At 35.2% G+C, this 15,569-nt stretch overlaps 1 protein-coding gene across 7 annotated transcripts in view; it reads left to right on the top strand.

The window, feature by feature from the left end:
- The window catches only part of CTNNA3 (catenin alpha 3), a 1,858,220-nt gene that overhangs the window by 1,486,753 nt on the left and 355,898 nt on the right, over nucleotides 1-15,569 (top strand). For all 7 annotated transcript variants that reach the window (XM_050805650.1, XM_050805648.1, XM_050805652.1 and 4 more), the window contains one exon: nucleotides 3,664-3,815. In XM_050805650.1, coding sequence (XP_050661607.1) covers nucleotides 3,664-3,815 — 152 coding nt within the window. The remainder of the gene's footprint in view (nucleotides 1-3,663; nucleotides 3,816-15,569) is intronic.

Raw genomic sequence — 15,569 nt, forward strand, 5'->3', positions numbered from 1 at the left:
TGGCAATAAAAGCCAAAATTGACAAATGGGATCTAATTAAAATTAAACAGCAAAAGAAACTACCATCAGAGTGAACAAACAACCTACAGAATGGGAGAAAATTTTTGCATTCTACTCATCTGACAAAGGGCTACTATCCAGAATCTACAAAGAACTCAAACAAATTTACAAGAAAAAAACAACCCCATCAAAAAGTGGGCAAAGGATATGAACAGATACTTCTCAAAAGAAGACATTTATGCAGCCAAGAGACACATGAAAAAAATGCTCATCATCACTGACCATCAGAGAAATGCAAATCTAAACAACAGTGAGATACCATCACACACCAGTTAGAATGGTGATCATTAAAAAGTCAGGAAAAAACAGGCGCTGGAGAGGATGTGGAGAAGTAGGAACACTTTTACACTGTTGGTGGGACTGTTAACTAGTTGAACCATTGTGGAAGACAGTGTGGCAATTCCCCAAGGATCTAGAACTAGAAATACCCAGCCATCCCATTACTGGGTATATACCCAAAGGATTATAAATCATGCTGCTATAAAGACACATACACATGTATGTTTATTGTGGCACTATTCACAATAACAAAGACTTGGAACCAACCCAAATGTCCATAGATTATAGACTGGATTAAGAAAATGTAGCACATATACACCATGGAATACTATGCAGCCATAAAAAAGGATGAGCTAATGTCCTTTGTAGGGACATGGATGAAGCTGGAAACCATCATTCTCAGCAGACTATCACAAGGACAAAAAACCAAACACCGCATGTTCTCACTCATAGGTGGGAACTGAACAATGAGAACACTTGGGCACAGGAAGGGGAACATCACACACCGGGGCCTGCCATGAGGTGGGGAGAAGGGGGAGGGATAGCATTAGGAGAGGTACCTAATGTAAATGACGAGTTAATGGGTGCAGCACACCAACATGGCACATGTATACATATGTAACAAACCTGCACATTGTGCACATGTACCCTAGAACTTAAAGTCTAATAAAAAAATAAGTTTCTGTTATCTCAAAAGTTACCCTTATGATAACCATATCTCCACTCTTCAAAATGGTAATCATTAGTCACATGTATGTGTCAAGCAGTTGAAATGGGATGACTATGACTAAGGAATTGAATTTAAAATTTAAGGCTAATGAATTTAATTTTTAATAGCTATATGCAGCTAGTAGCCACCTTTTATTGGACAGTGTGCCTAGAGAATGGACAGAGAATAGGAGCACAGTGGATAATGTCAGCAGGTATGGTGGCTCAGAAGTAGGATATAGGTGATACATTTTAGCAGTCAGAGGAAAGAAAGGACCATATAAAATGAGTGCCCATGTATATCATCAAAATTTCCTCATATCAATAACATAGCAGGTAGAATTGCCAGAGATAGTATGCCATACATGCAGATATGACTTAAATGTAGAAAAATAACATTTATTGATATTTTTATACCAGTCAAAATATTTCTATCTTCCAGGTTTAGAATTATTTCCTCTAAAAATTAATCTTTTTATCCAACATCTTCATATGGGCTGGAGGCTTCCTCACTATGATACGGCAGATTAGTTTGAATGTAGAGTCTGCATTTTGGGACTCTGAGTTCACATCTCTTTTGTTACACATTAACAGAATGAATCTGTGGAAGAGTCTTGATTTCTCTGTGTCCTCATTGTTAAACTATTAATACTTGGTTAATTCTGGGGTTAAGATTTAAATCACATTGAACACGTAGAAAAGTACCTTGAGCCTTTCTTTGATGGCCAGTGATGATGAGCATTTTTTCATGTGTCTGTTGGCTGTATGAATGTCTTCTTTTGAGAAATGTCTGTTCATATCCTTTGCCCACTTTTTGATGGGGTTGTTTGTTTTTTTCTTGTAAATTTGTTTGAGTTCTTTGTAGGTTCTGGATATTAGCCCTTTGTCAGATGAGTAGATTGCAAAAATTTTCTCCCATTCTGTAGGTTGCCTGTTCACTCTGATGGTAGTTTCTTTTGCTGTGCAGAAGCTCTTTAGTTTAATGAGATCCCATTTGTCAATTTTGGCTTTTGCTGCCGTTGCTTTTGGTGTTTTAGACATGAACCACAATGAGATACCATCTCACACCAGTTAGAATGGCGATCATTAAAAAGTCAGGAAACAACAGGTGCTGGAGAGGATGTGGAGAAATAGGAACACTTTTACACTGTTGGTGGGATTGTAAACTAGTTCAACCATTATGGAAAACAGTATGGCGATTCCTCAAGGATCTAGAACTAGATGTACCATATGACCCAGCCATCCCATTACTGGGTATATACCCAAAGGATTATAAATTATGCTGCTATAAAGACACATGCACACGTATGTTTATTGCGGCACTATTCACAATAGCAAAGACTTGGAATCAACCCAAATGTCCATCAGTGACAGATTGGATTAAGAAAATGTGGCACATATACACCATGGAATACTATGCAGCCATCAAAAAGGATGAGTTTGTGTCCTTTGTAGGGACATGGATGCAGCTGGAAACCATCATTCTTAGCAAACTATCACAAGAACAGAAAACCAAACACCGCATGTTCTCACTCATAGGTGGGAACTGAACAATGAGATCACTCGGACTCAGGAAGGGGAACATCACACACCGGGGCCTATCATGGGGAGGGGGGAGGGGGGAAGGGGGAGGGGGGGGGAGGGATTGCATTGGGAGTTATACCTGATGTAAATGACGAGTTGATGGGTGCAGCACAGCAACAAGGCACAAGTATACATATGTAACAAACCTGCACGTTATGCACATGTACCCTATAACTTAAAGTATAATAATAATAAATAAATTAAAAAAAAAAAAATAAATAAATAAATAAATATTTTTTATTTGAAAAAAAAAAAAAAAAAAGAAAAGTACCTTGAGCCTGGTGAAGAGATAATAACTGTTAATATCATTAACTTTAAAAGTAAAATTGAAGAAATGTTTTTATTTGAAACTATTTTGAAGCCTTAATTAAAAAGGTAATCCATGGATTGGCTTACTGATAGAAGCATCCCTATAGTCAGTCAGTGTTTCGTTATTTTAAAGATAGTTTGCATATGAGAATGTCAATTCCTTTTCACTAATTTTTTTTATTATAGAGAAAACATCTTACTAAAAGGAAGTTTACAATATTTTTATTATTTCTATAAGATATAATTACTGCTTTTAACTAAATTTTCTTCTGTTTAGCAACTCAATTGCTTTCTTTCTTTAAATATCTTTGTGTTTACAGTTCCAACTGTTTTACGCACCAATTCCTTTCTGTAATTTTTTGTGGTTTATATTGAATAGGATGAGAAATGATTGTATGGTCCCAAGGTTTTATAAAAACAAAAATGACATAAAGGAGAAAGATAATCTTTTAAAACATTTCTATAAAAATGCCTTTCTCTCCAGAAGCCTGGAGTTTACAAAAAAAAAAAAAAAAAAGCCTTTAATTGTCTTTGATTCCTTTTACTTTTCAGAGATTCAAGATAATCCTGCTAAAATTTGTGTATCTCTATATTTAAAAAATACAAATAAAGATCTATTAATCAAATATTTGTTTAAAACCAAATTCTATATTTCCTGGAAAGTACTGTAGAAATCCAAAAATACAAAGAGGACAATCTTCTCTTTATTCTTTATTTTAACAGTAATTCCTGAATTTGTAACACAAGTGAATGTTGCCTTAGAAGCCTTAAGCAAAAACTCATTGAATGTGTTGGATGATAATCAATTTGTGGACATCTCAAAGAAGATCTATGATACAATTCATGATATCAGATGTTCAGTCATGATGATTCGGGTAAGTTTGCTTTTCCTTCCATTGAATTATTGCAATGCTCTTCACCATCTGGAATGCCTGGGATGACTGCAAGAAATGCTTTATTTCTATGCTGTAGTGTCAATGCTGAAATCTATTAAAACTTTAGAAGTTCATATGTATCCCCAAAGTCAGATCTACTGTCACAAACAACACTTTTACTTATGTATGTGGTTATAACTTATGCAAATGAGTGCATTTTACTGCTGCGTGTGCGGAAAAGATAGGATTTGTTGGGTGCAGGATTTGTTGAGGTGTCTCTTAGCATGATCAGAAGGCAAAGAAAAATACATAAAGTAATTTGCTTTTTATTTTTCTTGAACAAAAAGGAAAGAATCTTTCTTATCTCTGTAGTGGAATTGATAGTAAAATGTGTTAAAACAAGGTATTTTATGGCCAAACCCTCTCATCCTAGATCATAAAATCACAGAGTGTTCTGCAAGAAATCTCACTTGGAGTTGCCAGCAACAACAAACACTTCAATGGTCCCAGTCTGGGAGTTGTCTGTTTGGGGACACATATTCCACCTTTCCAGGCATGAGAGCACCATTTGTTGCGGGCACACTGTATGTACAGAAACTGGGATTGTTTTCCCTCAAGTATTAATGTAAAGTGTTCTTTTAAATGTTACCAAAAAATGCACATTCTTTGGAAAATGCCTATGTAAAGATATGGAGATACCTTAAGTGGATTCACCTGAAGACAGACTCTGAAGTAAGGATTTGTGTTATCAGTAATCTATTTAGGAGAAAATGAGACAAAGTGAGGCAAAGAGGGGAAGAAAACCAAGAAGATGAAACTGTGAGTCACTGCAGGCAACTGGGCCCTGGGGCTTGATCCTGCTGGTGAGCTCTGGGTAGTACTCCAGAATTCTCTTACCTGACGTGAACGAACTGAAGATTTAGCCACCTATTCATCCTGGGTGAAAAGCTACCCTCAGAGGTGTCACCTGAGCCTCATGTTCAGGACCAATCAAACTTTTGTGGCCAAAGAATTCTCAGGCAGGGTATCAGGTGTTTGCTGTAGGAAGATTCAGTGGGACTGGTGAATATAATTTTTAAGTATGAATAGAATTCAATTTTTAAGCCTCTGGACTTAACTGTTAGTAAGATTGTAAGATGGAAATAGAAGTGCTGAGAATATATGAGTGGAGCATCAATAGTATTAATATCTGATAGGCGTGAACATCACAGGCTGTACTGAAGAGTTCATAAGTCATTTGTGGACTTTGTAAAGAAAAGGGCCAACAAATATTAGGGAGTCTGGCAGGGCAGAAGTATGCTGTGGAAGAGCTTGTAAGAGAAAGTCTAAAAGTGTCAAGACAGAGAATCTAGTACATTGAGACTTGGGAAAACCTGAAAGTAAACCAATTACCATATCAAAGAGAAACCTCAGGATAAATACTTGTGAGCAGCCTACAAGTATTTCTAAGTGATTAGAAAATTTGGCCCTGTACCAATGATTATGTCTGAGCAGCAAGAACCTTTATTAATTTTCTTGCTGTAAAATTTGTATGCCTTACCTCTGTGGATTAGTGGACTAGTAATAACCCAAAGCTGGGAGCTAGGTGAATCCAGTAAAGAGACATTAAAAGTGTAAAGAAGGCACATGAACTTCAGGATATAGTCTTGCCGGAGTGAAACCTCTCCATTTTCGCTATCCCTGAGTGGATATTTGACAATATAAACCAGTTCGAGATAGCATAGCAGAACCAGGGGAGGGAATGCATTTTTTTTTCTTACTGAAGTTATATAGGGATGGAAAAAAAATCTTACAGCTTCTCCCAGTTAGATGGTCCAGTATTTTTAAATTTCCTCATTATCAAGATAGCTTACTTAAAGCAAATCAAATTATCTTGCCATTTTTTTTTACATATTCCTCATATATAGTGGTACTCTGTAGGGTGGGAGAACAATTTATTGTAATTATTAATAGCCTTTGAGAGCTGTAATTTTCTCCCATAGTCATCTCTTTTTCAAGATAAATACTTCCATTTCTGTTAACTTTTTCTCATAGGAATAATTTAGTATTTTGTTTCCTTCACTAGTCCTTATTTAATTTTCAACAAACTTCTCAAATGAGACTATCAAAAATACATTCTAATTAGTGTCCATCCAGTGTCAAGTAAATATAGCCAACTGCTATTAGCCTACATTTTTTTCCTTTTAAACATTATATTTATTGAATAGAGGTTGACTTCCTTTTCCTTTTTTTAATCTTTTTGCCTATGTATGCATTCTTTACTTTGATTTGTTCTGTTCTTGTTCTTAAGTCCTAATCCTGTTAAACTGTGTATGATTCTTCATATGATTTATCAGATTGTTTTCTGGTTTGGTTCTTGAACATATCAAGTTAACATCAATTAGAAACATGAATTGTAGAGTCTTAGTTTCTTCAACTAAATAACTAATAAAATCGTTAAATTATATTGGCCCTTTATCTGATGGTAATCCCTGCTAGAGAGATTCAGTTAAGAGCATTAGCTTTAAGAGCCTTTAGAATCTGATGTTCCATGCAACTGAGAACATGTCTCTAAGTATATGGTTTGAAAGAGTGTTTTCTGAGTTTTAAGGCAGATACATTATTTCTTTAAGTACACTTTATGGTCAAAAAGATAAAGCAAATAAAATCAGAGCTGCTGTACTTGAAACCAGGGAGGAGCACCCAGAGGCTCATGATCTCTATCTCTAAACCCCCAATTCCCTAAGCAGCCTCTAGGGGAACCTCTATACAACTTCTACAGGGATTCCTTGGAAAATGATCCATAAACTTATGAACTTAACAGCTAACTGGGTTATAGGATAAAAATAAATTCTCACTTAGGTGCAAGTAAATGAAAATATATCCCTTTTTTTTCCTTAAAGACTATGCCTTTTTCACAGAAGAGAATAAACTTGATCCGGTATAATCTTCTTTTAACTAGGTCGAATTTAATGCTGGCCAATATTCTGGCCTTAGAACTGCAAAGTATTTGATCCTTTCTTCAAGGTATCTAAAAAGTGTCAACATTAAAGCAATAAATGTATAATTAAACAAGCTCAGGGAGGAATAAGCCATGGTATTGAGGATATTTGTGAGTGTATTATAATCCCATTTTATGTCTGAATTTTTATGAATACTCTTCAGTGCCTTTGAAACAATAAAATACTAACTCAAGATCAGAACTTGGAATTTTATAGGGTTTTATAAAAATATGATTATGTCTTTACTATTTGTTTTGATCAATACTTACACTAACAGTTGTTTAAAACTCTAAGATAAATACTGTGACATTTACTATTGCTATTTCCATTGGATTCAGTGTGTAGACAAGTGAGGTTATAAACTATCATACCTAGCAAACTCATAGAATAAGCAGTATTACATATTTTGATCTGTTTGGTATTTAATATATATGTGTAAATTGTACAACTATTAAGCGTTCATAATATAATGGTTAAAACTAAAGCAACAAACAAATCTTACTTAGCATCAATTTCCTCCTTTGTAAGATAGACATGGTATTAAACCTACTTCTAAAGATAATTATGCCGACATGAGTTAATAGAAATGAAATGCTTAATAAATAGTAGGCTATAACAAGAAGATAGCTACTACTACTATTATTACCACATAGAGTTAGTACTTACTAGACCTACTGAAACTACTAATATTTTTGTATATCTTGATGAACATCAACTGCATAAGCATGCTTGTAGAACAACATAAAGGGCAAAACCCTAAATCAATAAATCTCAAAAAAAAAAAAAAAGAAATCTCTTCATTTATAAAGCAATGTTTATATAAGAGGATACTTATGCTTATTAACATCAGGTATCTAAATCATAGACTGTTTAATGCAAATTATGCTTTTGAACCTATATTAGTTTAAGGTAGTATTATAATTCTGCACATAATTTTTATAGACCCCTTAAAACATGAATGAGAACTGAACTTTCAATGTTCATCTTTTTTTGGTAAAAGACATTTAACCACAAATGGAGGACATTTTAAAAGAGTACATGATTGAATTGAGAGAGAGGGTAGTGCAAGTGGCCCGCAGTGAAGTATCCTCACAAAAAGAAACAAGATTCAGGCAAAATTATTCCTATAATGGGTATTCAGAATGTAGATTTCATATGTTTTGTTTGTGGATTTTCATATGTGCCTTATCTAAAGCACTTCAAAGATATAGTGATACTTTCCAAAGCCAAGTGTGTAGATTTTCAGGTCCATAACTCAAGTTTGCATTTTCTGTGTTAGTTTTCTAACTGTATCAGGGAATAGAAACATATTTTGCATATCTGACTTGATGAAGGTTAATTTTTGAGGAAACAAAGAAAAATAAGATAAATGTACATGGCCCAGTTTACATTAACTGTTTTTACATGAATCATTTACATGGCTTCTAGAATTGGGACACAGTCCAAAATATAATATCAGCTTATATAACCAGACAATCTTTGGTTCTGATTCTATTGCACCTACAGGAATGAATAGATTTATGGCTTTTACTGGAACTAAATATAACTTTCTCAATTGAGATTACTTGCAGTGTCACAACTTCTGTAAATTTATTTCATTTTCTTCTATAACTTATTTTTTTCTTCGTGGCCTTATAGACATCTTTTCTTTATGTGTCTTCCAGGCTGAGCTTCTGTCTGTTTGAAGTTTCATACTCAAACTACTAAAGGGGAAGACTTTTACAATTTCAGTTATTCACTAAACAATGTAGAATGTTATCTCATCCAATTACAATTCTCTGGAATTAAGTTTGGAAATGGGCAAATAATGAAACAATATTGTGTAAAATCAGAAGACTTGAGTTCAAGTCTCAGTTCTACATGTTACTGTTTATATTTTTACTTTATATGATGTCATCAGTTTCTTCCCTGCAGAGGAAAATGGAAGAATACTACTGAATTTCTACTTTTAAGTATCACTATATGTAAAAGTAAAGGACTAAACAGTGTTTCCTGAGATGATGAAAAAAATGAGACTGTCCTTGCTTCAAATGCAAATTAGGGCCAAGTGCAGTGGCTCACGCCTGTTAGGGAAGCCAAGGTGGGTGGATTGCCTGAGCTCAGGAGTTTGAGAACAACCCGGCCAACATGGTGAAACCTCATATCTAATAAAATACAAAAAATTACCCAGGCATGGTGGTGCGCACCTGTAGTCCTAGTAACTCAGGAGGTTGAGGCAGGAAAATTGCTTGAACCTGGGAGGCAGAGGTTGCAGTGTGCTGAGATCACGCCACTGTGCTCCAGCTTCAGTGACAGAGCAAGACTCCATCTCCAAAAAGAAGGAAAAAAAATGCAAATTAAATAAGACATGGACAATAGAGAAATACAATGATACAATGAAATTCAAAATATGTATTTCAATGTAGTAGCAAGTAACAATTGGAAAATATTATTTTTAAAGTAGAATATATCACAGCATCCAAAATTATAATATAAATGGTAATAATTTTAACAATGTAAATATAATATCTATACTCTGAAAATTATGATACAATATTTAAAAAACTAAAAACACCTAAATATCTTAAGGGATTGATCATATTCCTGAAGTTGGAAACTCAATATTAAGATGTCAGTTATCCCCAGATTGACTTACAGATTGATTTATCACTGTCTCAAATTCTCAGCAGACTCTTTTATGAAAACTGATCATTTGAGGTGGTTACATGGGAGTATACGTTTACCAAAACTCATCAAACTGCATTTAAAGTTGTATGTAAATTAGATATTAATAAAGTTCATTAAAAAATAATCAACTCCATAGCCAACACCTCAGAAAATGCTAATTTTAAATAGATAAAGTCATACCAAACTACAAATTAGGGCTAATTAGAAAAACTTACATGGACTATTGAAATGCTGATATCTCAAATATTATAAAATTAATAATACCTTTCTACTTTATAACTGTTTGCCAAATATTTCTAATGTATGGGGGTTTTCTTTCATTTTTTATTTCTCATATTTGTGAATCATTGCTTACTATTTTAGATCAAGAGTTGGCAAATTTTGGCCTTTGGGCCACATTTGATCCACCATATGTTTTGTATGACCTGCATCCTAAGGATGGTTTTCATATTTTTAAATGGTTGAAAAAAATTAAAAAGTAGAATATGATATTTTGACTTATGAAAATGGTATAAAATTCTAATTTTAGTGTCCATAAAATCATACTGAAACGTGTCTCAGCCATTGGTTTATATCTAGGACTCTTTGTGCTACAATGGCAAGGTTGAGTAGTTATGAGGAGACTATAATGGCTCACAAAGCTTAAAATATTTCCTACCTGACGCTTTACAGGAAAAGTTTACTAAACCTTGCCTTAGAGATTTTTGTTTAGCCTTTACAAATATCCTGCCTGGCTATTCCAAGAATCCACTCACCTTTTTATCAGTTTTCCTTTATACATCCAATCATCCCAAATATTTAAATATTAGAATTGTCTTTCTTTCGAGGTTCCTGGAGTTACACACCCCCTAGAATGACTTCTGCTAACCCTTTCTATTCACAGTCTAGGGTCCCAGGCTGTACTCTTCACTGTCCTCTACTCTTCTTTTCACCCTGATGGCTTGCCATTCACCCAGGTACTCTTTTTCTCACCTTTTCTTTTCTAGATCAAACTGTTGTTTTTTTATTTTAATTTCCAAATTTTATATTCATGCCCTGATGCTTTTCAGATAAAGTTGTTTAATTGCCAGAAACCACCCTTCTCCAAGGGCTGCAAGGAAGTTTTTACATTCCTTTTGATATTTTTGCATTATTTGTTCAGCACGTAAAATTAAATTTGAGCCTCGCCTTTGATTATTGTACATTTTGAAATTCAATTTTTAAGATTTATAGAATGTTGAAATTCATCAACTGTATTCTCTCATGTCATTTTTTTTCCTTTCTTTTTTTGTTTCATGTTATAGAGCAGTAGACCTCCCCTTATTCATGGCTTTTATTTTCACGGTTTCAATTATCTGTGGTCAACCACAGTCTGATAATATTAAATGAAAAATTCCAGAGTTAAACAATTTATAAGTTTTAAATCGTGCACTCTTCTGAGTGATGTGATGAAATCTCATGCTGTTCCATTCTGTCCTGCCTGGGATGTAAATCATCCCTTTGTCCAAAAGATCCATGTTGTCTATGCTCCCCTCCCATTAGTCACATAGTATTGTAGTTCTTGTTTTCAAGTAACCCTTATTTTACTTAATGATGACCCCAAAGTGCACATAGTGATGCAGGCAATTCTGATATGCCAAAGAAGCTGTAAAGTGCTTCCTTTAAGTCAAAAGGTGAAAGTTCTTGACTTAATAAGGAAAGAAAAATAATCATATGCCAAGGTTGCTAAGATCTACAGTAAGAATGACTCTTCTACCTGTAGGGTTGTAAAGAAAGGAAAAGAAACTAGTATTAGTTTTGCTGTCACTCTTCAGACTCAAAAGTCACAGCCACAGCGTGTGATAAGTGCTTAGTTAAGATGGAAAAGGGGTTAAATTTGTGAGTGGAAAACAGAAATGGAAATGTGTTCGGATTGATGACAATCAGATTCGGTACTATCCGAGGTTTCTGGCATTCACTGGAGATATTAAAACATAACCCCTGTGGATAAGAGGGGTGGGGCAGTGTAGTATTAATTGTGTCTAAAGATTATTGGGATTAGAAATGAGTTTACATAAAATAAGTATATGCTAAGTGAGTTTAAAGTATAGTGACAGGATGAATATATATATATATGGCTTAGCTTGCACAGGACAGTATTGGGTTATACCGCCTTTTACTTTTAAGTGTCCAATTTGGAGGATAAATTGGTAAGCTCACTAGTTTCTGGGTCCTGACGGTACTGCTTGAGGCCCTGTGGTGCATCATCTCCACCCACAGGGCGACAGTTCCCGGTGCTTGGCACTAATGATCATAGTTCCCTGTCAAGCCAGTTTTTCTAACCCCAGGGAACACTTTCTCTCCATAGTCCTAATGGCTATCAAATGTGCGCTTCTCCCCTCATGCTTTTCTGATACTTTGTTGACTGTGGAGAATTTATTCAGGCACCATTTCCAATTTATTTAATGTACAAAGAATTCATAGCTTTTCATTTTTCACTGTTAGGCAGATTTCCTAAACTCATCTAAGTCACTCTACTCTTCAGCCTCACAGGAGTCTTCACATGGAATGCCAGTTAAAACACTTTGTCCTTTCTGGAAGTAATATGACTCTTTTCTAGTGTCAGGACCAGTGTGTAAAGAAACCACCTACCAGAGGGATTCCTAAGGACACTTCGTAAAAGGTCAATAACAAAGTAACCTTAGTTTTATATGCAAATTTAAATTAAACCTTAGTGGAAGGAAATCTGTAACAGGACTCTTGCTGTTTCTTCTGAAAACAGAGTGTAAGGTAGAGAAACCTTGGAACGCCTGCTGGCACTGGTCAGCAAGAAGTCTTATGCTCTCAGCACATTTAATGGCCCTCCTCTTGTGTATCCCATTTGAAGAAACTTTTGACTAAGGGAGCAGAGGTGACTAGAGTAAGAAAAAGATATTCAGGAAACGTATTAAGCTATAAAAGCAGTGCTAGTTAGTGATCTCAGTTGCTCATGCTGAGAGAAAGATGTTCAGCTTGATGTCGTTCTGGAAAGTGCTCTTTCACCAAAGGGTCAACACCACTGGACTGGCAGGAGAGTCCATGGTCCAACAGGACTTTGATGCAGTCTAGTCTGCCACTCGGAGAGCTCTACACAAGTGCAGCTCAGAGCTTTTGACTCAAAGTAGCTGAATTTAAGGAGCCAAGCATCTCCCTTTGAAAACACCTTCAGGTGTTCAGGGGAAATGGCTACCATTGTGAACAGAAGAGTGATATGGGGAAGACGGTTACTTGCAGAACCTTAAGAGCTTTTGGTTTGCTTTGTGTTAAGTGAATTATTAAATGTCATATTAATTATTATAAACTTGTATAAGCAATGAAATAAGTTAGATTTGTATTAAGTATTCAATTTAAAGTTTTATTATTTTGGTACAAAAGCTTGTTTTTTTCCTAAAAACTCTTAAGGCATGCTAACCTCTTACTTCAAACGTAAAGTTTCTCTGCATATCTACATTTCAAAAACAACTTTTGGAGAGTTGAATCAGCCTTTTGGTGAAAATAATATGGGAAATACAACTTATAAAATGATGAATTTTAGAAAACAGACTTTGATGTAGCTAATAGAGGGAGGGAGACTGGGAATTTTATAACTCCAGTATCTGTAAAGTAACTAATGGAGTTTCAAAGGGAAAAATATTCTGGAGTCTGATAGCAAAAGTTCTCTGAGTGAATAGAGGTGCTTGAGGTCATATACTGGTAGGAGAAGTCACAGGAAGAGATTCAGGGTCTTCAGGCACCTGAATGCCTAAAGAACATTTGCTTTTACCGTAGGAGAATAAAACAGCTCCATGTTTTTATACCATGGGAGCCTTTAGACTCTACAGACTTCTTTTTGTTGATGTAACAGTTGTAAACACATAAATCCCAAGAATCACTTTCTGGTCAATTTGTTAAAGAGTACTTATCCTACTACTGCTCTTCTCTGCTCCCTGAGATTCAGACATATTGGCCTCCTGGCTATTCCCGCAGTTCCTCAGACAGGCCAATGCTTCTGGCATCTGTCCACCTACTGTCCTCTCTAACTGTGATGCTTTCTTCCAAGACTCTGCACAGGAGGCCTCTTCAGGTCTGCTTCATCTTTGCCTTATCCAACATCCTACATAGATCCTATATAGAGCCACATCTAAAAATAGCATCTCCCACCTCAGCTACTCTTTATCTTCTTACTCAAGTTTATACTTGCATAGTGTTTGTCATGACCATTGACATATTACATATTTATTCACTTATTTATCTATTTTCTTTCTTCCCCCAAAAGAACGTAGGCTATATGAAATAAGGAAGATTCAGACCTTTAAAACAAAATCTGTCTGGGTGCAGTGGCTTATACCCATAATCCCAGCATTTTGGAAGGCTGAGGCAGGGGGAATGCTTGAGCTCAGGAATTTGAGACAAGCCTGGGCAACATGGTAAAATCCCTGTCTCTGTGAAAAACAAAAACAAAAACAAAAACAAAACAAAAAACAAAACAAAACAAAAAAACCACCACCAACAACAAAAAAACCAGAAAAATTAGCCAGGCATGGTGGTGCGCGCCTATACTCCCAGCTGCTTGTGGGGCTGAGGCAGGAGGATGGCTTGACCCTGGGGGGTCGAGGCTACAGTTTCTGCCACTGCACTCCAGTCTGGGTGACAAAGTGAGACCCTGCCCCCCACAAAAAATGTTATAGTGTTTTGCAATTAAATAAAGTGGTTGATTTGTTTCCAAATTTGACATTTGTTCAAAATGTAATCACTAGACCCCAAGCAATTAAGGACAAGAACATGTGATGTTACTTTGTTAAATTTTATACTACAAAAATGAAGGACAGTAGAAACTACCTTGAGATACATTTTCACAAAGAATTAAATTGGCTTGATCTCTTATTTAAGATGGTTTTAAGAGTCCCAAGGATGTGTACTAAGCATTGTATTTTGTGGCCACTTAATGTAATTATGAATGTACAGTACATGTCTGTTTTATGCTATTTGTCTTCGTAGAAGCTTCTGTAAAGTTGGATCCATGTGGTTGTTTTAAAAGTTCTTCATTTCACTTAGTTAAGGTGACAAGATTACTCTTTAAAGATGATGACAATTATAGAATGGCCCTGATGAGACTTTTTGAGTGTATGTATTAGCTGTTGGGTTGTGGAAGAAAAAAAGACTCTATCCTAAGGATAGAGTTTGTGGAATGTGCTGGAGTGTATTTTATACGCATTATCCCCTATTATCGGTCCCTTGGTGTTATAAGCTCTAAAAAGTCACAAAATTATCTATAAATTTAATGCTTAAAGTGTGTTTTATACTGTCTTAAATTGCAATGTTTGGAACAGAAATCAGAAATTTAATTAAAGTCATAAAATACAGAAAAATTCCATAACAAAAATTATCTGTAACCTTAAAAATGGCTGTAAAATACATTTTAACAATTCCATAGTAGTCTGTTTACTAAAAAATATAAAATTAAAATAAAACCATGGATTTTTATATATCTTCTATTGTCTCTAAAATTAATGGTTTGGGATTAAATTTATGGTTCCCATTTACCAAAAACATTGACAATGCATGTACAAATGGTGAATCTCTTCCAGTGGATTTTGCTTATTTAACTCTTAGAGTACAAACTTATTTTAGGTTTGCCTCTGTCTTTAAGGAAATTCCCATTCTTTGGAATATCTTTGTAACCCTATGTAGGTCATGTAGTCTTTTAACTTCAGATTTGCATTTGTAAAATGGGGATAACAAAGGTACCTACGTAAGATGGTTCATCAGAGTTTAAAAGGGTTAATGTATGCAAAGCATTTAGTAAAATTTCTAGGGCATTGTAACTGCTTAGTGAGTATTAGTTTTTGTAGTAATTAGAATAACAAATACTATTTGCTGTAATACAACCCCCAGATCTCAGTAGCTTATTGCAATGATGGTTTATTTATCAACCTTACTTTGGTCTGTTGCCAGCCTGTTTTCCTGAATAGGTCTCTACAAGGTAGTGACTCAATGACTCAAACTCTTTCAATCTTTTGATTTTGCCATCTGTATAAGCTGGCCTCCATGTCACTGCAGAAATGGGAGAGAGGGTAGATAACCGAATAGGAAGTTTGGTGGCCAGACCTCAATGTGATATACTTTCTTC

The sequence above is a fragment of the Macaca thibetana genome, chromosome 9 (genome assembly GCF_024542745.1).
Source record: "Macaca thibetana thibetana isolate TM-01 chromosome 9, ASM2454274v1, whole genome shotgun sequence".
Taxonomy (NCBI): Eukaryota; Metazoa; Chordata; class Mammalia; order Primates; family Cercopithecidae; genus Macaca; species Macaca thibetana.